This window comes from Hemibagrus wyckioides, linkage group LG06, assembly GCF_019097595.1.
Source record: "Hemibagrus wyckioides isolate EC202008001 linkage group LG06, SWU_Hwy_1.0, whole genome shotgun sequence".
NCBI lineage: Eukaryota > Metazoa > Chordata > Actinopteri > Siluriformes > Bagridae > Hemibagrus > Hemibagrus wyckioides.
The window spans coordinates 6,051,082-6,073,768 of NC_080715.1; the positions used below are offsets into that span (position 1 = coordinate 6,051,082).

General features: G+C 41.1%; 1 protein-coding gene across 1 annotated transcript in view; it reads right to left on the reverse strand.

The window, feature by feature from the left end:
* Nucleotides 1–22,687, reverse strand: part of cps1 (carbamoyl-phosphate synthase 1, mitochondrial) — a 79,260-nt gene that overhangs the window by 15,404 nt on the left and 41,169 nt on the right. Inside the window, exons 26-32 of the mRNA XM_058391139.1 lie at nucleotides 20,339–20,533; nucleotides 18,451–18,518; nucleotides 16,496–16,571; nucleotides 10,346–10,423; nucleotides 6,802–6,909; nucleotides 6,200–6,289; nucleotides 4,930–5,100 (exon numbers count right to left, since the gene is read on the reverse strand). Coding sequence (XP_058247122.1) covers nucleotides 4,930–5,100; nucleotides 6,200–6,289; nucleotides 6,802–6,909; nucleotides 10,346–10,423; nucleotides 16,496–16,571; nucleotides 18,451–18,518; nucleotides 20,339–20,533 — 786 coding nt within the window. The remainder of the gene's footprint in view (nucleotides 1–4,929; nucleotides 5,101–6,199; nucleotides 6,290–6,801; nucleotides 6,910–10,345; nucleotides 10,424–16,495; nucleotides 16,572–18,450; nucleotides 18,519–20,338; nucleotides 20,534–22,687) is intronic.

Genomic DNA, 22,687 nt, shown 5'->3' on the forward strand with positions numbered 1-22,687 from the left:
ATTTTATCCCGTGAGCTACCACTTGTCTTACTGACCACTTATGATGTGTCTCCTCCCCTTCAGTAGAGATTATTACACAGCCCCCCAACTCCCCTCACCGGCAGAGTGTCCAACAGTGGACAGTATATAAGGACAAAACTCACTGCTATTCCCTTCCTTGCCCTGTATTCTTGCGTACTTCTTTGTATTAGCTTTAATGGATTGTGTTTTCATCTCGAACCATTTTGCCTCTGGCTGTGATTTTGGATTATAGACATTGTTATAGTTCCAATAAATCTCCAGCACACGGAGCCTCAATCTTCTTCCAAGTCTTGGGTGTTGCAGCAGGTATGAGTCACTGCTTCACAGCTCCAGGGTCCTGAGTTCGATCCTGAGATCTGGTTTTTATTTGTGTGTAATTCCTTGTGTTCATGGTGGGTTTGAACAGGGTTCTCTGGTGTAATCACATCTTTCATGCTGGTAGGTGAATTGATGACACTAACTTGCCCATAGGAACAAACTGCTGATTTTGACAGGTGCAAAACAATTCAGCCTAGAGCTGAGCACAGATTTCAGTAAAAGTCAGCTATGGCACTTGATGGTAAAAAGGTGAAACTATATAATATGGTGTAACCCTGACCATTACACCCACATGAACTCTGAACATCCCATTCCAGATTTAGCTCCAGTTTGCTGTTATAATAAACTCCACTCTTCTGGGAAGGCTTTCCACTAGATGTGGTGAGGTCAGGCACTGATATCGGTGAGGAGGTCTGGGGTGTAGTCAGTGTTGCAGTTCACTCCAAAGGTGTTCAGTCAGAGGGGCTGAGTCGGAGTCAGGGCTCCATGCAGGACGCTCGAGTTCTTCTAGGTCCAGACCTCTCAGTTCCAATGAAGAGGAACTGTAAAGCTACACCACACAAAAACATGCTATACAACTGTGTGTTTCCAACAATCATTTTGGGAAGGTCCACATTTGCGTATGATGGTCAGTTGACCATGTAGTGTGTTTTGATGTGATAAATCCTGACCCACATTTGATGGGTTCTTGAAACAGATATCCTGGCTCAGAACTGACATCTTATTTTCTAACAGCATGAACAATTAGACGTGATGCAACCACCGGCAGATTTCTTGGTAAAAGGCTTCCCTCATTATTGATGACCGACAAGGCTCCTGGACGAGCAAAAAATCAATAGAGTAGCAAAATTAAATTAAGGGAAAGTCATCAAGTAAAGACCCTCTGGAGTTCTCCGACTTGAGTCCTGGAGGATCGGCACAGTGTGCAGTTTAATCGTCTCCTTGCTCTAAATAGCACTGATTTAATTGAATTAGGCGTGCCTTTATAAGAAAAGTGCTAAACCACACTAGACTCTGATGAAGCTCATAGTCATACACCATGCCTTCTAATAATGCCCCTCTAATACCAGCTGAAGCGGCTGATGATTCACCGTCGATGTGCGCTAGCTTTCATAAACCTATTACAGAAAATGTATATTTCGAGGGTTTTAAGGGTCATCGCATGAATCTCCCTGGCAGAATAAACACACAGTGCGAGACAAAAAAAAAAAAACACAACCTCTCCATGAACTCAGAAAAGGCTGAGCATGTAGTCACGTTGTGTTTCCCCTCCAAACTACTTTTCCTCCACGAGCTGCAATTTAAAAAGCATTCGTTGCGCACTTCAGGATGGCAAAGCAAAGCACACAGTGGGGGCTTGTTAGGCTGAGAAAATCCATGTTTGCATGCTTGCTTCTTTTTTTTTCTCCCTGAGCTGGAGAGAAGACAGAGCACAGAAATACCCAGTGCACAATGCTGTCTCTGGGCACTGGAGTTCTGAAGCTGTTTGGAACGTCTGTTACTGGAAGATGAGATGAGACAACGTCCGAAGGAAGGAAAGATCCGGAGAGAAAGTGTAATATATTCACACATTCCAATGTGTTTACAAGCAAGCAAACCCACAGTGGCAGGAACATTTGTCAGAGAGTGCGATGGCTGTTTGTGTGTGTGTGTGAGTGTGTGTGCTGTCAGAAAGAAACTGGCTGTCTGTAGAAATGTGGGGGAAAAACTTAATAATAATAATAATAATAATAATAATAATAATAATAATAGTAATAGAAAATAAATATATACCATATACACTGTTTATAAAGAAAACTTTGTCCAATATTAGACATAATTTCAGACTAGGCTTTCATTTGTCTGGCCGCAACTAGGGTACTGAGATATGAGCTCAAAGACAAAGAGAGAGAAAAAGATATAAATAGAGATATTTTAGCAAGATTATCCTACATACAGTCGTTCTAACACAGCTGAACTGGCCACATTTGCACTGGCTCTGCTTCCACAAGTATCCCCGACCGTCCAGACAGTTGCAGGATGAGCAGCAGATTTTGTGTCTGGGTTATAAGTTTAGCCTCCGTTATTAGTTACTGGAAGCATAACGTTGTCCATCTGTGCATCCCTGTAAGCGTCCGTCTATCCGTTATTCTCATTTGTGGAACTGCTTGAACGTTTGAAGGATCTGTCTGGAATGATCATTGTTGGAACAGATCTAAACAGGGTCAAGGTCACAGCAAGGTCAAATGTCTGAAAGAGTTTTCTTTAGTAGCTTCCATCCTGTTTGCCACCCAGAGATGGAAGTAACACGATCATGTTCAGGAACTCAAAGCCCATTGTTCTGGCTTCTGCTGTCTGTCAAGAAGATAAGCGATGGAAATCTGGACTTATCCTTTGCTAGCACCACATTCTGGCGTTGTTCCAAATGTGATCAAGGTTTATTTTACGTGTATTTGAGGAAAAAGTTAGTTCCCGCAATCAGAAAAACAGTATTTCTTATTGATTTGCTAAACAAACATTTTTATTTGGTGTGTACTTGGGGTCTATTTGCACTGAACATGTTTCGTGGAGGTGTGATGCATCTTGCTTGCTGTAACTAGCACGCTCTACTCACTCTGAATCCTGAAGTCTGCTGCTCCTCAGGCATAATTTGGATGACAGTAAAACAATTTATGAGGCAGATTAATTGCCAGCATGCGATTAAAAATAAAGAGAGAATATAAAGACACGAGCCAGATATGAAAATCTTTTGTTTAGCTTTTAAATACAGTATAATGTTGCTTAGCAACTTGTTGACTTTTTGTTGAGGACGCATGAGAACAACTGCTGAACTCTGTCCAAAATGTGAAATAGTTTGTTATTAAATGAGCTTTTATATTTAATGTATTTAGTGAGACTAGAGGTGAGCATCAGGACTGGAAGTGACAGAGAGGTCTGATATGAAGACTGACTTGTGTCCCGACCTGCATACTTACACACTATTCCGCCATTGTGTAGAATAAATAGTGCAGAAAATTACAAGAAAAAGTACTAGGTGAAGAAGAAGAAGAAGAAGAAGAGGATTTCAAGTACCTGACTGATGCCCTTATTCAACGTATTGCTTTGCTTACACAGCGGAAGAAGGGTGGGACTACCATCTGCTGATGCTGAATGACAAAACATTTTCAAGATGGCTGTCAACTGGCTGGACAAAATCTTCAAAATGTCTTCAATTAACCTATGAATACTGTGTGATGGGCGGCACAGTGGCTTTGTGGTTAGCACTTTCGCCTCACACCTCCAGCATCCTGGGTTTGAGTCTTGCTCCTGCTCACTGTGTGTGTGTGTGGAGTTTGCATGTTCTCCCTGTGCTTGGTGGGTTTCCTCCGGGTGCTCCGGTTTCCTCCCACAGTACAAAGACATGCTTCTAGGCTGATTGGAGTCTCTAAATTGCCTGTAGTGTGTGCCCTGCAGTGGGTTGGCACTCCGTTCAGGGTGTATCCTGCCTTGATGCCAGATGGCTCCCCCTGACCCCAGAATAGATCGGATAAGCGGTACAATGAAATATTGTGTGATGTCTTCAACATTTAAAAAATTCACCGTATTCATACACTAAAGCTTGCGTTTGACGGCTTATAATTCAAACTTTAAGTGTTCTGTATGAGACGATATTAACCTTCTGAAATTCATAGTGTGTCCGGTCAGCGTCTAAATATGATAGAAAATATCCGACCCATTAAAAAAAACAAACAAAAACAAAAAAACAATAACACATAACCAAAAAAAGGATAAAATATACTGGTACATATAGTGTCACTGTGTCACACACAATGTTTCCCTGTGATTGGAAGGGACCTTTCACACCCGCAACCTCAATAAAGACAGGGAAAAGCATGAAGGAAAAAAATTAAATAAAGAAATTAATAAGGAGCTCCGTATAATTCAGATATTTTCCATGCGACACATCTGGTGTTCTGTTTCCCAGCTTTCCTGTTCGAAGCTCCACCTCTCCACAGGCCTCTAGAATATTCACAGCCACGTTTGCTATTCCTCTCAGCAGCCTAGCTGAGTATTTAAAACTTGGAGAGTGGCAGGAGAAGAGGATTATTCCTGCGCGATTGCCTCCTCATCACGGCCATTGTGCTTCCACTCTTCCGTAATTATACCGGAAATTACTTTGGGAGAGCGGAGACAGCGCTCAAGCAGCAAGTGCCCTAGACTCCAATACCAAACCTACTGATACAAGTCAGTGTCTCAACCACTCCTGGTAATTTAACACCTAGCTGGAGACGCGTGAAGCCCCCGGTGCCTGTGTCATTTAAAGACGAGGAAGTGAATGCTGCGAGACGGAGGAAGGTGTCTGGAGAGTACAAGTTTTTAATTGGAGAGCGAGGTATCAGGCTCGCTTTCACATTAATTACATTATCGTTTGTGCAGTTAATAACGGGCGACAGTTCCCGCACTGAGGATGGCGGGAAAAATGGGTGAATGATACTAAGGCTGGAGCGGTAATTAAAGTTCTATAAAAAGGTTAACGGCATTTAAAGCTTTGTCTCGTTTAAAGAGGCATGAAAATGACAGCTATGCCAGGAAACTATCCATTGTTCTAACCACACACACACACACACACACCTTAATTCCAACGTAGTCGACAGGAATGATGGGGTTCTCCAGCGTGGGCAGCACAGACTCGTTTAGCGGTTCTCCCACCATCACCTGGGTCGCCACGTTAATCAGGTCCACCCCGATGGTTTTGGACACGAATGGGAAGGAGCGTGAGGCACGCAGGTTACACTCGATCACCTGAGGAGGTCAGACGACTCGGATTACACACCTGTGCATTTTAAGGTGGAATATTCTGTAAATACTGCGATAATGATTTGAAGTGTGGACCAAGTGCCAGCAGGTCCCGGAGGTTAAAGATAAATACAGCACAATACATCTATCTATCTATCTATCTATCTATCTATCTATCTATCTATCTATCTATCTATCTATCTATCTATCATCACACTATCTGAAATTGAATTAAACTGAATTAAGTAGTAGTAGTAGTAGTAATAATAATAATAATAATAATCAGAAACAAAATCTCAATCTAATACATTTTAAATATAAAAATGTAAATACAGCAGAGAATACAGAAGAGAATAAATGACTGGATACTTTATGAAGGTATTGTAAATCAGTAACAATAACATATGATGATGCTGGTCCAGATCTTAACAGGAATGCTTAAATAATTAAATTGTTAATAATCAAATTGAGATTTGATTGGCTTGAGATATAGAGCTAGGGCTTTTATTTTGAATTCTTTTCTAATTTAAGACAATTTAATTTTCATTACAACTTATATCACTGACAACAACTAAACACAGTGTTCACAGCAAGTGAAGTTTTATTATTTAAATCATTTATTTCTTTAAAATATATAATTTAGTTATTCCAATAATTTATTTACTATTAAATAATTTCTTTATTTCGAATAGATCATTTATTTATTTCAAATATGCAGTTATTATTAAATTATTTATTTATTTAAAATATGTAATTTATTTATTTAAAATATTCCTCGTGAATTTCTGGGCTTAGCATTTGGTACATTATTGTTTATTTATTTATTTATTTATTTTTACATGGCCTCCACAAGATTGTACCGAAATGGATTTAGATCAGATCCATCAGAGTGTTGCCTGAGCAGAAGCTCCAAAAGAAGAGATCAGATGTGAGGAAAATCGGATCTTTTGCACAAAGAAGTTAACATGGTCAGTATCACACATTTGCTTATATGTAAATAAAAAAATGAAGATGTTGTACATCTCTATTGTTTCTTTTTTAAATATTTCCAATACTTTTTGTGTATCTCAGGCTATTCATGTTGAGTCGAGCAGCAATAACTTACCATGACATCGTTGCCTTTCACCAGAAATTGAGTGTTAAACGGCCCTGAAATCTCAAACGCCTTTGCAATTTTCCGTGTGGCGGTCTTCACCTGAAAATAGCCAAAGGGAAAAAAAATGATTACAGAAAACCTTCCGAAGCCATAAGTCAGGTTAAAACGTGTGTGTGTATGCAGAGGAGGCTGAGGGCACATCCGTCAGCGTGGAGGTTCTCCTGCATGCCCTGTCAGCGGCGCTGGATGGAATGGGCCGAGGAAGATGTTACGGAAACTGAACGCTTAAGAAACTTTGATATGACGGACTGAGTTTGATCCGGAGGAGGCAGAAGCGTGCGGCGTGTCACTTGATCAAAAGAAGGGTCCAATCTTCAACTACAAATGTTCCATATCGAATGAGTTTTAGATGTGAAATGTCTTAGCAGATTTATGGCCTTATTTCTTTCTTATGATTTCATATTTAAAGCCTGAAAGTGGATACTACAGAGGTTAAATCAAGTGTAATGGATTTCACCGAGACTGGCTTAAAATGAGCAAATTTCATTAAATAAAAAAAAAAGAAAGAAAGAAAGTTAAGTAAGTAAGCAAAAAAAAGAAAGAGCTGTGACCTTCTCCAGAGCTCCTTGACTGATGGTCTGAGTGGGAAGCATTAAAGTGGCATCTCCTGAGTGAACTCCGGCGTCTTCCACATGCTCCGTAATGGCGTGAGCCAGAACCTGCAACACATCTTATATTAAATCAGAAGAAATATGAACTCCCCAAAGACCCAAAAATTTAATTTCCTCCTGTTTTTGTTGTGTCCATGTCTAGCACTAAGTGTCATATTCCACTCCACAGTGGAGGTTAATTTGAAGCTCATATGAAAGCAGACACTCAGGACCTTAAGAATTTGTAGTGTTTCAGAAATATTTCTGTTTTTGGCCTACTAGGGGTGATATATTCATAGAAAATATCCGAAAAAACAAAAACCGTTATTTTTTTCACTTAATGTTCAAAGTAAATGTTGATATCAAACCCATTTCTGCTCTCTAAGATGCCTCATCTAAAAAGCAGCTCACATTTGATCTTCAACCAGTAAAAGCCCGTGTAAGGTTCTCCAACAGAGGGAAAACCACACGTCTAACACACACTGAAAGCCAACAGAGTCCTGACTCATTTTATATCAGACTCACATCATTCATTTCTTTATACTGATTAAAAAAATCCCATAGGATGATTTCCATTCTGCTGATGGAACAGAACACCAGAGTACTGGAGCAAAGGGTTAAAACAAGTCAACAAATTCTCAAAAAATGCATTCAAACAAGAAAAAATCAGATAAGTTTGAAAACTGAGCTATGACATAACCAATAGCTCCACTTTAACATATACCAGTCTCTGTTTTTGTAGGAGGCATCCCCCAGTTTATTCCCCATGCAAGTGCACCAAAGACGACAGATTACAATTAAACAGCTCCCTGAATTCTCCTTCAGTAGGATACGGTAGCTGTTCGGTCAACCGAGTGACCGAGCTGTTACCACAAGAGCAACATTAACTGGTCACTCATGTTACAGCTGGAACTACTTTCCATACTGTGCTGTTAAACAAAACACCTTCTGACCAATCAGACTCGAGCAATCAAACAAAGCTGTATGTTAACACACTCATACTAATGATATTGTTCCCATAGTAACAACCTATCCAGATTTCTATATCAAATCTAAGACTAGACATAAACACTATAATAAAAAAAAGTTTTGTTAATTTTAAAAAATAAAACCATATAATTGCTGATATGCTGAAGTCGAACATTTAGGGAAGTTTTAGTTCTTATATTTGAAAAAAAGTATAATAAATATGTTCAAGTTTCCATTTTTGTAAAGAAATCAATTAAGGACTACTGTACAGAAGCATGTACATTTCTATGGTGTGTATACTTGGCAGTTAGAGTGAAGTGGGCGTTGTCTACCTTCCTTATACCTGGCAGTTAGCATGAAGTGGGCGTGGCCTACCTACTTTATATCTGACCGTTAAAGTGAAGTGGGCCTGGTCTACCTTCCTTATACCTGGCAGTTAGCATGAAGTGGGCGTGGCCTACCTACTTTATATCTGACCGTTAAAGTGAAGTGGGCGTGGTCTACCTTCCTTATACCTGGCAGTTAGCGTGAAGTGGGCGTGGCCCACCTACCTTATACCTGACAGTTAAAGTGAAGTGGGCATGGTCTGCTTTCCTTATACCTGGAAGTTAGAGTAAAGTGGGCGTGGCCTTTGTCTGTTCCACTCCATTTTTTTAAAGCAGATTTTATCAGGCTGCCTTAAATGTCCCATATTCAATTCAATTCAATTCAATTTTATTTCTACAGTGCTTTTAACAATTGTCACAAAGAAGCTTTAATGGAATATATAAACAGAGACAATGGCTGTGAGGAAATCCCCCCCGAGATGATATGATGAAGAATGGAACCTCATCCTCGTCTGGGTGGACACCAGAGACTGAGATTAAAAATCATTTCCCTTCTATAACGGCGTTCTATATGGACCAAACGTGCTCTCCATTTCAAGAGTGCATTGCCGTGCAGATGAAAACAATCTCCTGGATATTAAGCGATGAATGTTCGTTGGAATAAAATCAATAACGGATTAATAAATCTAATATTAAAAAGCAATGCTATAAAAAGGAAATTTACCGTGTGTGTGTTTATTAGTTCAGGCTAAACACGGTGAGGATTAAAAGACCTATAAACGCCAGCCGAAGCGGTGAGAGCAGAAGGGAGAGTAAGCAGTGAGCAGCGTGTTCAGAATGCGGTGTGTAACGTTTGTTTTCATTAAGGTTGTTATTATGCGAGGATAACGTCCCTGTTCCAGAAGGTAAGCCACAACAGATGAAAACCTCCATCTGCTGCATAATGAAGTCGCTCTAGTGTGGCTCTGAGACACACACACACAGATTCAATCAGATTTGAGTGCTTCACACTTCACTTTTGACCGAATCTCATTCATTGCAGCGAGGTTTGTCTGACCTTTGTCTAGAAAACATCTTTCTGGCATGAGAATCATTTCAGACTTCATGCGATCAGTCTTTCACAAGGTTTGGGCCAAAAATGCTTGAAACAAAATTAGCGATTTTATTCTCCGAATAGCTGCTTGATGTTCACTAAATCACTATATCCTGGAGGGACTGTGTGACACCGGTGTGGAATCACCAGAAACCCGATAGTTTATAGTGATAGAGTACTTTATAAAGTGAACACATGATTGTTATTTTAAAAAAGTGTTTCCTCATATCGTCTCAGGGAGATTTTCCTCACAGCCTTCGCCTCGGGCTTGCTCACTAGGGATAAATTAATAAATGTAAAAATTTATAAAGCTTATATATTCCTTTAAAGTTGTTTTATTAAAAGCACTATAGAAATAAAATTTAACTGAACTGTATATGGGACACTTAAGGCAGCCTGATAAAATTTGCTTTAAAAAAAATGAAGTGGAACAGACATAGGCCACACCCACTTCACTCTAAAAGCCAGGTATAAGGTAGGTAGGTCACGCCCATTTAATGCTAACTGCCAGACATAAAGAAGGTAGGCCACACCCACTTCACTCTAACTGTCAGGTATAAGAAAGGTAGGCCACACCCACTTCACTCTAACTGTCAGGCATAAGAAAGGTAGGCCACACCCATTTCACTCTAACTGCCAGGTATAATAAAGGTAGGCCACGCCCACTTCACTTTAACTGCCAGGCATAAAGAAGGTAGGCCACACCCACTTCACTCTAACTGCCAGGTATAAGGAAGGTAGGTCACGCCCACTTCACTTTAACGGCCAGGCATAAAGAAGGTAGGCCACAAACACTTCACTCTAACTGCCCCTTCCTTCATCTCTCTCTCTCTCTCTCCCCTTCTCCCTTTCCCTCCATCTCTCACTCCATCTCACCTTTCTCTCTCTCCTCTTCTCACTCTCCCTCTCTCCATCTCCCTCTCTTTCCTTCTCTCCCTCTCCACCCTTCTCCCTCTTCCTCCATCTCTCTCTCCCTCTCTCTCCTTCTCTCCCTCTCCACCCTTCTCCCTCTTCCTCCATCTCTCTTCCTCTCTCTCTCAGGTGAGAATTTCTCAGCATCATGATGGTTTTAGTAAACTCAGCTCATGCTAGTGAACAGTTAGGGGTTTAGTCTCACCTTGCCCGATTTGGCCACCGCGTCCACCTCGACCTCTCTGGCTCCACGGATGAACTTTGTGATGACCACAGGATGCTCCTGTATTAGACAGATAGAGATACTGAGTGCACTGTAACACTGCTAGCAACTGGCATTTTGACCTCATGCTTGATAGAGAACAAAAGGCCAATAATACAGATCTAAAAGGAAAAAAAGCAAAACATCTCCTCAATACCACAATCTGTATCCAAGGTCCTACACATGTACCGCTTTCAGAAAGGCTCAAAATATAAACCGGCAGTGGAACAAACACTGCATCTGAAGAGCGTTCTGCATTAGCAGTAAGTCAGTAAGTGAGGATACTTCCTGTGATCGATTCTAGGTTCTCGCAATCCTCTGCAGGAACAGGAAGAGGACATCCAAACACAAACACACAAAAGTATTCAATACTAGAGCATTAAAAAGTTTCAGGCATTATACTTATAAAGATATGTATGCCAAATGGTTGCTATGCTGTTGCTAGGTGGTTGGTGTGGTGTTACAGGTGATAACTAGGTATTTATAAAGTTATTTATTCCATATTGTTGCTAGGTGGTTGTTGTGAAGTAGTTGCTATGGTATTCTAAATGGATGCTACAGTTATAGTTATGAAAATAGTTATAAAGTCATTTATGCCTGTCTAACAGCGGGGACATCATAAATCACATGAGCCATAAATCAGCCGGTGTGACAGCAGGTGTAAGGACGAGTCCCAGAAGACGAAGGACGGGTGGAAATCCGGCCCTGAATCATTGTGTGATTGTCAGAGGCGTTAAACAATGAAGTGTCTGTTTATTAAGTGCAGCTATGCGTCAGAGATATGTATACTGCATGCTCCACATAACCAAATGGGAAGAATGGATTAAAAGCGATGCTTTCATTTGGAAGACGCTTATTTAATAAGTTTGCCTTTTAGATCTATTGTCCTATTAACACAAAGACTGTTCATAGGAATTGTTTCACGCACATTCATCAACGTTAAACGCGACGATAAACAACTATAAAAATAAGGCGATGAATAATAAATAAGAAACATTCGATTTGTCTGTAAATTAGCGTGGTATAAGAGGAATAAAGCGACTTCTGTACTGCATATCCTACACACAAGGTCACAAAGGAATCAGGGCACAAAGTGAGGACTCGAACCATCGCACACTACTTTACACACAGCATGGAGGCAGGAAACAAACCCCTAACCCTGGCAACCCTTCAGCCACGTACACAAGGCGTATGAGTTATATATGAGTGTACCGAGTTATGTTTACTCCTACTGTGAGACTCCGTAACAGTTTTGTGGAGCTCGATACAGGAAAACAGCTCCATAGAAATGTGTCTCGTTAAATCCATGCATTATTTACACCATTAATAAAACATTGAATGCATCAGTTTTCTCATGAAATATAAAAATAAACTGTCATGTTAACACCAGAATCAGCATCATGCTATGATCCCTAAAATGGGATGGAGGCTAAAGACTATATGTGCTAGCTTCTTGTTTCTCAGCGTCTCTTGCTTTGATTAGAGAACGCCACACACGGGTGCTGAACCACAAGAGTTAATAATATATAAAAATAAGCAGACGCGAGTTATGCTCGTGAATCCTTAGAGCTGGTTAGACACCGATAGTGTGTGGGGTGAGTAGAAACAGATTTGTTATGTACTCATTTACATATACACACACACGAGCCGGAGAACTGTCTGTGAGACCTTTCTGGGTAAAGCCACAAACTTCCAACTTATATCAAGGCTTTATCTTCAAGGATTTATCTTCTAGAATTTCCAGAACACATCTCACAACTCCCATCCTGCTTCAGGGCCTAAAGAAATGACCACCGCATACTACGACACCCAACACGCACCTGGACATACACCGATCAGGCATAACATTATGACCACCGACAGGTGAAGTGGATAACACTGATCGTCTCCTCATCATGGTACCTGTTAGTGGGTGGGATATATTAGGGAGCAAGTGAACGTAATGGACAAGTGTAAGGATTTGAGCGAGTTTGACAAAGGGTCAAATTGTGATGGCTAGACCACTGGATCAGAGCATCTCCAAAACTGCAGCTCTTGTGGGGTGTTCCCGGTCTGCAGTGGTCAGTATCTATCAAAAGTGGTCCAATGAAGGAACAGTGCTGAACCGGTGACAGGGTCATGGGCGGTCAAGGCTCAGTGATGGACGTGGGGAGTGAAGGCTGGTCCGTGTGATCTGATCCAACAGACGAGCTACTGTTGATCAAACTGCTGAAGAAGTTAATGCTGGTTCTGATGGAAAGGGGTCAGAATACACAGTGCAGGACGGGTCAGGGCTGTTCTGGCAGCAAAAGGGGGACCGACACAATATTAGGTAGGTGGTTATAATGTTATGCCTGATCAGTGTAAAATACTGTATCTGCGCAGTGGATTCTTACCTGAAATGAGCATGATTTATATCCTGTGTGTTGCTAATCTGGTTTGTGATTCTCCTGCCTTGCCTGATTTGGGCTCTAGCATTTCTAGCAGACCCCCCCCCCCACCTTTCTTTTTCTCCTCTGGCCACATATGAAATGCTGTTCTAATGAGCGTCTCCAGGTCTACAGTCCAATCACGTTATATTACATCCTATAAAGTGATCATACTCAGTGAATAGGAACCAGAAGAACAGAAAAAGTTTGAGAGAAATTTATAACATTTCCTCTATATGAATTTCTTCGCTTCAGAAAGTAGTAATAAAAAAAATCCCTTTCTGATGTTTATGCTGTAAAATCAGTGTAGCACATAATACATTTCAGTACTGACTGCATTAAGTAACCTTGTGTAACTCATTGAGTGATTCTGGATGTTTTCAGAGAAAACCTGAGAAAAGTGTCCAGATTCACCAAATGAACCAAACTTCAGTGCCCATTTCCCCCTTTTCCTCACACTGTTAATCAGTGTTTCTCTGCAGGTTTTAAATGTCATTTGATTCATTGGACATAGTGGGCAGAGTGTGGCATGTAGCCGGTGTGGGTGATTGAGCACAGCTCAGAGTGGAGGTAAAGTGCTGCAGGAAGTTTTAAAACACTGCGCTAACGTTAAGAGGAGAGCGAGACGACCCGCTGAGACGGCCCGCTGAGCCGAACCCCTCGCCGAGGGAAGACGGGGCTTTAATGACACACCGTGTTAGTGAAAAACAAGATTTCTCCCAAGTTTGTAAATCAGCATCTGGTTCTTACTCTTTTCAACAATTATCTCTCGCTTATGCCGTCAGCGTGTACCTCCTGCTTCGGAAGTCGATAATGTTAATGTTTACATGTGGAATATACGGAAAAGTTGACCGTCATATCAGTTTCAGTTGGTGATGTGATGAGAAGGTTGTTGATTTTTGCTTTAACTCAAGATGAAGAAAATCAAGAGAATGCTTGGAACACATTTCCCACATGTTTGTTTTTCTTCCTTGCACCATCTTGATGAACTGTGTTCACCTCAGAGGTCCTTAACTGATTGCAAATAATTGTTCGATAATGAAGATGATTCAGTACAGCGGATCATTAGCTATCTAGATATGTGGACACCTGACCATCACATTCACACATGCAGTCTCTGCTCCTGCCCTTCACGGAAAGTTTTCCACTAGATGTTGGACCGTGGCTGTGGGGATTTGTATTCATTTAGTGAGATCAGACACTGATATTAGGATGGTGAGGAGGTCTGGGGTTCAGTCGGTGTTCCGGTTCATCCCAAAGGTGTACAGTCAGTGTCAGGGCTCTGTGCAGGACACTCAAGTTCTTCGACTCCAAGCTTAACCTCCACATCATGTCTTCATGGAGCTCAGGGGCTTTGTCATGCTGGAACAGGTTTCATCCTCTTAGTTCCAGTGAAGAGAAAATATAAAGTTACAGCATTCAGAGACAGCATTCTAGACAACTGTGTGCTTCTGAGAGTTTGGGGAAGAACAACACGGGGGTGTGATGGTCAGGGATGCAAATACTTTTAGCCAAACCCAAGAGTATTAAGGTGCATGTTAATGACATGACATTGATCCTGTGATGGTTCAGATACTTGGAAAAAAAAATTGTGAAAGAGAGTGGTGTTTTTGGAGAGTTTCAAGAGTTTCAAAAGAGAGAGAGAGAGAGAGAGAGAGAGGAGGTTAATAAAGCCAAGACAGAATGACAGAAAAGAAAAGATAGGTTATAAAAAGACAGACAAAACAACAAACCTTGAGACGACAGGTGTGAGAGAGGTGGAGAAACAGAGACGAGTCAAACAAATAAAGAATGCCTTCAAGTCAGAGGAGAGATAAACGCCACGTAATTGAGTGCAAGCTCTCTGTGTGTGTGTGTGTGTGTGTGTGTGTGTGTGTTTACCTTGACAGCCTAATCATAATTGTTGTTTTCAATACATTTCAGCATTAATGCTCACATCCTGCAGCATGTTCCCCGTAACCCAGTCACGTACACACCAGACTCAACACATCTCTTAATGTAGTGTATATAAATCAATTCCTGAACAAAAATATTTATTTTTCTTATTCTATGATAAACTACATGACATTGAGGCATTGCAGTGTGCATGAAAATATATAATAATAATAATAATAATAATAATAATAATAATAATAATATTTTATGGGAAAGCTCCATTTAAAATAAATTATCTATTATTTAAATATAGCAAATGCATAATAAATTACAGGGATAAACCGTTGCTAAGGTTTTACTTTATGTTTTTTGTGTAATTGTCATTCTGTGTTGCCATGTGTCATTGTTTTTGTTCTGTTCCTGTCTCCACCTCATTGGTTTGTTGCCCTAATGTGTGCAACTGTTGTGTGTATAACGCTTAATTAGTTCAGCTGTTAGTTTGTCTCAGAGCAAAGTCAATTTTCATGCATTGCTGTAACAAGACAAGACGAGACAAAACAAGATGAGACGAGATAAGACAAGACAAGATAAAGATGAGACCAGATAAGACAAGATAAGATGAGACAAGATAAGAAAAGATAAGACAAAACGAGACAAGATAAGACAAGATAACATGACATAACATAAGATAAGACAAGATGAGATAAGATAAGATGAGACAAGACGAAACAAGATAAGATGAGAGAAGATACGATGAGACAAGATAAGACAACATGAGATAACATAAGATAAGATAAGCCAAGATAAGATAAGACAAGATGAGATCACATAAGATAAGACAAGACAAGATGAGACAAGATAAGATAAGACAAGATGAGATCACATAAGATAAGATAAGACAAGACAAGACAAGATGAGATCACATAAGATAAGATAAGATGAGACAAGATGAAACAAGACAAGATGAGATCACATAAGATAAGATAAGATAAGACAAGACGAGACAAGACAAGACAAGACAAGATGAGATCACATAAGATAAGATAAGACAAGACGAGACAAGACAAGATGAGACAAGATAAGACGATAATGCACTAATAAGAGATGTCTACAGCTCACTCGTCCTGCATCTTTGTGCAGCAGGATAGGTTCATTCAGCGCTTTTGCTGTGGCAGCATCGTAGCTTTATTCCTAACGCTGTTGAATCCTCAGCAGCTTAGTGGTTAATGTGCCAGACTACTGCTCAGAAGGTAGTGAGTTTGAATCCCAGGTCCAATAAGCTGCCACTGCTGGGCCCCGGAGCAATCCCCCTAACCTCAATTGCTAGGTTGCATAAAATGAGACAGAATGTAAGTTTTGCTGCATAAGGGCGTCTGCAAAATGCTGTAAATGTAAATGAACATTCTTAGTGCTAGGTGTGTGGTCGAGTCAGATTTCAGGGGAGGGGTTTATTTGATTTTAGCAATTTTGTACATATTTTATGAAACTTTAGGAGAGCTACTGAGAAGTGGGTGTGAGTGACATGTTGGAGATCACTGCATTAGAGGAATACGGCATGTTGTATAAAGTTGTTTTTATGCTTCCTGGTTGTTCTGGTTTTGGTGTTGGATTTGCTTTAACCTGTTACAGTACATGTGTTGCATCTTGTGTCTGTGGTTTTAGTAAAATAACTGTTATATTGTCAGTAAAAGGTTTTGTACTTCACTACTGATGTAAACACAACACTATCATTTAATCATAAATGTCTTGTAGGATTTGAAGGAATCTGCACGTTGTATCTCTCCAGCACATGGCCATAAGCTCCACTCACCTGAGACACCTGCGTCGCCTCCTCCAGGAAGCGCTTCATCTCCTCCTCGCCGTAGGCCACGTTCATCGCAGAACCGCTGACACCAGGAAAAAAAACACAAAAAAAGACACCTCTAATAACTTCTTTAAAGCAGGGCTGTAAATGTGTCGTGTGTAAATTAGCCCTCAGGGAGATTCAGGGACGTGACAAAAAGATGAAGAGCGAAGGGAGGGAAAGCAAACAGGAGGAGAGGCTCGGGTCAGCTTCCAAATCTTCCAGCTCTTCAGATTCAGCCAGTTTTCACACAGAAACAAACACTTCTCTGTCGAGTTTTGATCCGATTACAACTTTCTGCCAACTGGATTCGAGAGTTTTGGTAAGGTGAGAAACGAGAATTATCAGCCAAAACGTTCAGCTTTTTTTTTTTTTCCAAATGAACAGAAATAAAAAGTTTTTTTGAATCCACTCAAGTAGAACAAAACAAAACAACAGAAGATTCTGATGCCATGCGGAGCCAAACATTTCATATCATACTACAGTGGAACCTCGGCATACAAATGCCCTCGCCTTATGAATTGAAATTTGCATCAGCATATGAAGTATTTTTGGCATACAAATGAACTGAATTGAACCGAATGCTGGCTAAGTTGCGCGTACGTCCGGGAGCCGTTAGCGTCAGTGTAAAGCCAAGCAAGGTTACGAATTTTACGTTTTTTTTGTTTCAGTCAGTGAAAGCTGTTTGGAAAGAGTCAACCCACGATACCAACATTGTCTTCGGCATGCGTTCACAAGCTTTTTTTTGTTGACAGATTGGTGGCGTGGGCGGTCTGTTCAATTTTTAGCCCAAGCTTGGTGGCACGACTTCCTGTGAGGAGCCTTGACATGGAATGTTTGGCTTGGGTCAGTTCTTTGTAAGCAGCCATACAGTTTACATACGCTTCATAATGGGAATATTGGTCATTTTTGGGAGCTGGAACGAATTATCTGCATTTACTTTATTTCTTATGAAAAAAGTTTCGCAATACACATTCTCACCGTAACAACTCGCCTCCAGAACAAATTAAATTCCTACGCTGAGCTTCCACTGTACTCGGACAGTAGGTCGATCAGGAGAAAAAGAACCAAAGATGCATTTCCCTAAATTCAGTACTGTATTCAGTGTGACATGACAAAGATAATCAATGCTGAACACGAACACATGAAAGTTCTATTGTTAAACCTCGTAAATGTATTTGTAGTAACATTGGGTTTGTCTGATATCACTTTTATTATGATTTCCTGTGATTTCCAGATGTTAGGTTGCTGTCAAATCACTAACTACAACTGAGACAATTGCAATAATTCACATTGATCTAAAAGGCCAGGAAAAAAAACTCAGTACAAGCAATCACATACAACTAAATTATTCAGAAAGATTTTCTTTTCTTTGCCGAAGCTGCCCACCTACACAAATCCCACAAAGCAGTGAATGAAGTGGCCGCGCTGGCGGAAAGCTGATGGGCTCCGATTCAGTCCCTTTGTGCTACAGCCTGAGGTTCATCTGGGGCATTATGGGTAACGGTGGTGTGGTGTTCGTCGACTGAACAGCAGTGCTAAAAGCGCAGGTCTGTCGGGAGCAGTGCAGCTGGCACGCGGTGCAAAAAGGACATGGGGGCATCTGGGAGTTCTTACAACCAGGCGTTAATAAAAAATAATAAAAATCTGGACGTTTCTGGAAATGCGTATTATATTATAGATTGTCTTTAAGCTGTTGGTTATGGAGAGACTTTTCTCCAGGTAAAGAAAAAAAAAAAACGCCGCTCCCTTTTCTAACACCCGGACCTTTTTGTAACGTTTTCTATAATTATTGGCACCCTGGCTCTGTTCCACTGATTTATTCCGGTCTCGATACATGAAACATATACAGTATAAATGCCTCTATACACATTCAATAATCCATTCCTAAAGCTAACGATCGTATATTTTATTTCGCTCACCTCAAAACGTAAGAGGGCCTCAGGAGACAGGGGTAACCCACTTGATTGGCGAACGTGAAGGCGTCTTCCTGAAACACACACGATGATAAATCAATGGTTAGGCAGCTTTGTTCTCCACAACATCCAATAACACACAACAGGAAGTAGATAGAGACAGAGCGTGTTTTCATATCAGGGCAAGCTTTCAGTGCATTTGGATTTCCAGTCTGAGAAAAGAGAAGGTAATTACCGCATCTCCAAAAACTTTCTGTTTCATCTAACTGTCAGCCAAATGTAATATTTTGCAAAGAATAAAAAATAAGCGCTTTTTGTTTCAGATGTATTCTTGTTTCGACTGTGTATATTTACTGGAATTTATTTTTCTGACTCCCTGTAAAAAATGAGCCAAAAGAGAGAGAGAGAGAGAGAGAGAGAGAGAGAGAGAGAGAGAGAGAGAAACTTCCAACAAACAATCCTGAGGTCAAGGAGGTGCTGTGTGCTTCCAGAAGTAGTTGCCGATTCCCCTAACGAGCAGCACACCAAGTGAACTGACATGTCCCTGACATGCGTCGGCTTGTTTCCGTAGCAGGGGAAGTCTATTAAAATGCGGTGCTGCCATCTCTCTCTCTCTCTCTGACCGAAAGAGCCGGCGTGGCTAATGGACACGATGTCTACTTCTACAAAACACAACACGTTTCAGCACTTTGAGTGTCTGAGGCTCTGAGCACTCAGTGCGTCTCGGGAGAGTCGGATAGCGCATGTTGTGCAAGTGTTAAAACCGGAGCTAGCTTGTGGAACAAAACTGCTCGTATGCTTGACATGAGTTGAACAGGGATAGGCAATTTTATTTTAAAAAGAAATAAATAATGAAATAAAAGATGGTGAAGGGTGGATGGAGAAGAGCTGTGTCTCATTAATGCACAATGACCTTGATGCTTAATGTGGTATCTAATGGGATGTTATGTAATGTGACGTGGGACTGGTGATCAGAAGGTTGTGAGTTTGAATCCCAGGTCCACCAAACTACCACTGCTGGGCCCCTGAGCAAGGCCCTTAACCCTCAATTGCTCAGCGGTAAGAAAAATGAGACAAATTTTAAGTCGCTCCGGATAAATGTAATGTGAGAAATCATCTACAGCAAATCTTAGTTTGCTGTAAATGCTGAAATATATATATTAAGCTGTAAAAAAGAGCTAGAGATATCAGGTATTTATCTCATATACTCAACACCTGATACTACATCGATACTATAAACTACAGATACTGTAATGATCTAAAATTGCATCCAATTTTAGTCTAAAACAATATAATTCATTTAAGATGTGGCAGTGTTTTTCACGTGCATTCTTTCAGAAACAGTGTATTCACTGTAGTCATGCATTTGTGTGGCAGTGGCACCCGAGTGCAATTGATCAGAAGGTTGGGGTTCGAGCCCCAGCACCACTGAGCCAAGCTGCCACCAAAGAGGTCCTTAACCCTGTCTGCTCCAGGGTATCATAGCTGCCTCTTTGCTTTGACTTCAACCTCCAAATCTGGGATATATAAAGAAAATGGATTCCTCTGTGCTGTAAAGTGTGACAATGAAATCTTCTAATGTGCGTCACTCTGTGCAGACGCAGGTTGTGTGAAGGTTGTGAATGAATCTGATCTCTTATTGGATGTGTTCAGGTGATGAGTTCATTCTCTGGTCTTTTAATTTGCTTTAGCTTTTCATTCACTCAGATAATCCACTAACAAGAATGATATAATAACCTGCTCTTGCTCATTGAGGTCTGTAAAAACAACAACGTCTGTAAAGAAGCTTTCGCGAGTCTATTCTATTAAAAAAAAAAAGAAAACTTGCTAAACACCTCGGCAGCTCTCCATTCTGTGTTGCATGGGCTCATGATAGTGTATGTGACAGTCTTACCAGCGAGCTCAGAGCTCTCCACGGTGCCTGAGCCACTCCCAGGTCATCCAGGATGCTGGAGAATACAGATCTCTCCTCGGCCCGGTGGATCTGCTGTGGCTCCGTGCCCAGAATCTTCACGCCGTTCAGGTGCAGCGGCATGGCCAGGTTGTTGGGGATCTGCCCTCCCACTGAGACTATGCAGCCTGTACATCCCTGCGGAAGAAATAAAGGACAAGGTCGGGATGTTTTTCCAAAAGTGATGCTCACAGAATTATCACTAGGGATGAAAATAGACCTGGATATGGAGCTGTATCTAATCAGACGCTCCAGAGATATTTTCCAATGTTGTTGCAGCCAAATATGAGTGATTTCTTTCAATATTTCTGATGGAACTTGGATAATTAATGTGCTTTTTTAAAGAAAACTACCTGAGTTGGTGAAATTGCAGGCACAAGATTCTTCTTTTAATCCAGTGAAGACACATATGTAATGACCCTATGATAGCTGTACTGTATGAAAGTTGTACTGAATGTGTGTTGTGATGAGGTCACGTGATCACGTCTCGGCTCATGGTGTGGACCCTCCACCGCTCCACTCACTCCACTGTAGTTCCACGCAGGAATTCACACCACAACATCCGCACTCCTCTCCTTCCATCTCTCTGATCCATCCCTCTGCATTTCCATGGCAACGGCATGCACGTCAACTTCAAAATTCAAGCGCAGGTTCTGGTATATCCCCACTCCGAACCACTAACATCCCCTAAACCCCAGAAAATACCCCCCTACTCCCACTGCTGTCCAGTTTTTACAACCTCCTGCTGACACACTCCTAGTAATTACCCTGCCACATCACCTGGGAATCTCACCAAAAGGAAACGATTTATACTGAACCCTCACCTCAAATAAAGAAATGAGTTAAATAAACTCTTAATCACCCCGTGATCCGTCATCACCGCTCGCACCGGCTTAAAGGAAAAGTCAAGGGGATATCATCGGGCACACAGAGACGGAGATCTCAGTCGGAGAGGTTGCTTTACTCTGGACGCGATCGGGGCTTTGCAGTCTCTATGGAGATGGAGAGTCAAGATAATACCAGCTTGCCTTATGTCCCGAAGCAGCTCCTGGTGAGTTAATTGCTCGTAAGACGAGAGTAGCGGGTTATTAGCTACACAGACATTAATCAGAGATCGCTTCTCTGTGAGAGCCTCGGCACTTTTATTTTGAACACACTTCACTTTAATGGGGTTTTACCGGTAGGCTGGTGATAGTCGGACTCTTGCGGTTTAAAAGGTCAGAGCAAAGCACCGACACGGGATTACAAACTGTAGAAGAAGAAAAAGAAAAGCTGGTGGAATCGGGGGAAAAAAAGGTGTCAGCTGTTATGCTCAGCTCCATGTATGTACTAGAGAAATATATATATATATATATAATAAAGTTCTTATAACTAGTTAAAGTTTTTTTTTTTGCCTTTTCAGTTCTTTAGTTTCGTGTTTCATTTCCAAGTCTAAGATTTGTTGTGTTATTTTTACATTCTTTCACTGAATCCTTCAAAACTTTGTAGAGTTATGTCACATTTGTGCTACCGTCTTGCACAGTTTATACACGTTTTGCACACGTGCACCTTGTGTAGTTTTGTGTAGTGTATTTAGTTCTTGTGTAGTTCTGTGCTTTATGGTCCTGTTTCATTTTACTGTGTACTGTACCAGCTCTATATGGTTGAAAGGATAGTAAAGCCCATCCCACTCTGCACCCTATAGCCATGGCCACACCATGACTCCTCCTCCCACAATGCACCTGCACTTTCAAGTTCAGGGTCAGCAGACGCCTGTTTCCTGTTGTCCCACTCTCACTTTTAGCTTCAGTCACATGGTCTAGTATTTGTTCCTCTGTACGTTCGCTGCCCTGTCACTCCCGAGCCTGTAAGCGTTGCTGTTAATCTTGGTTGAATTCCTTTTGGAGACTGATTCTCTGTTTATTGATCACCTGACCTGTGCACTGTAGCTTTTCTGAATTGTCTGTTACTTCTACATCCTTGTCAGTCTTTCTGTTCTGAAAGCTAAATACAATTACAGCTTATTTTGTTTGTTAAGAAAGAAAAGGACATACACTATATTGGCAAACGTTTTGGGACGTCTGCCTTTACATGCACATGAATGTAATATGGAGTTGTCCCGCCCCTTTGCAGCTATAACAGCTTCAAGTCTTCTGCGAAGGCTTTCCACAAGGTTTAGGAGTGTGTTTATGGGAATTTTTGACCATTCCTCTAGAAGCGCATTTGTGAGGTCAGGCTCGCAGTCTCCGCTCTAATTCATCCCAAAGGTGTTCTATGGGGTTGAGGTCAGGATTCCGGGGTCAAGTTCCTCCA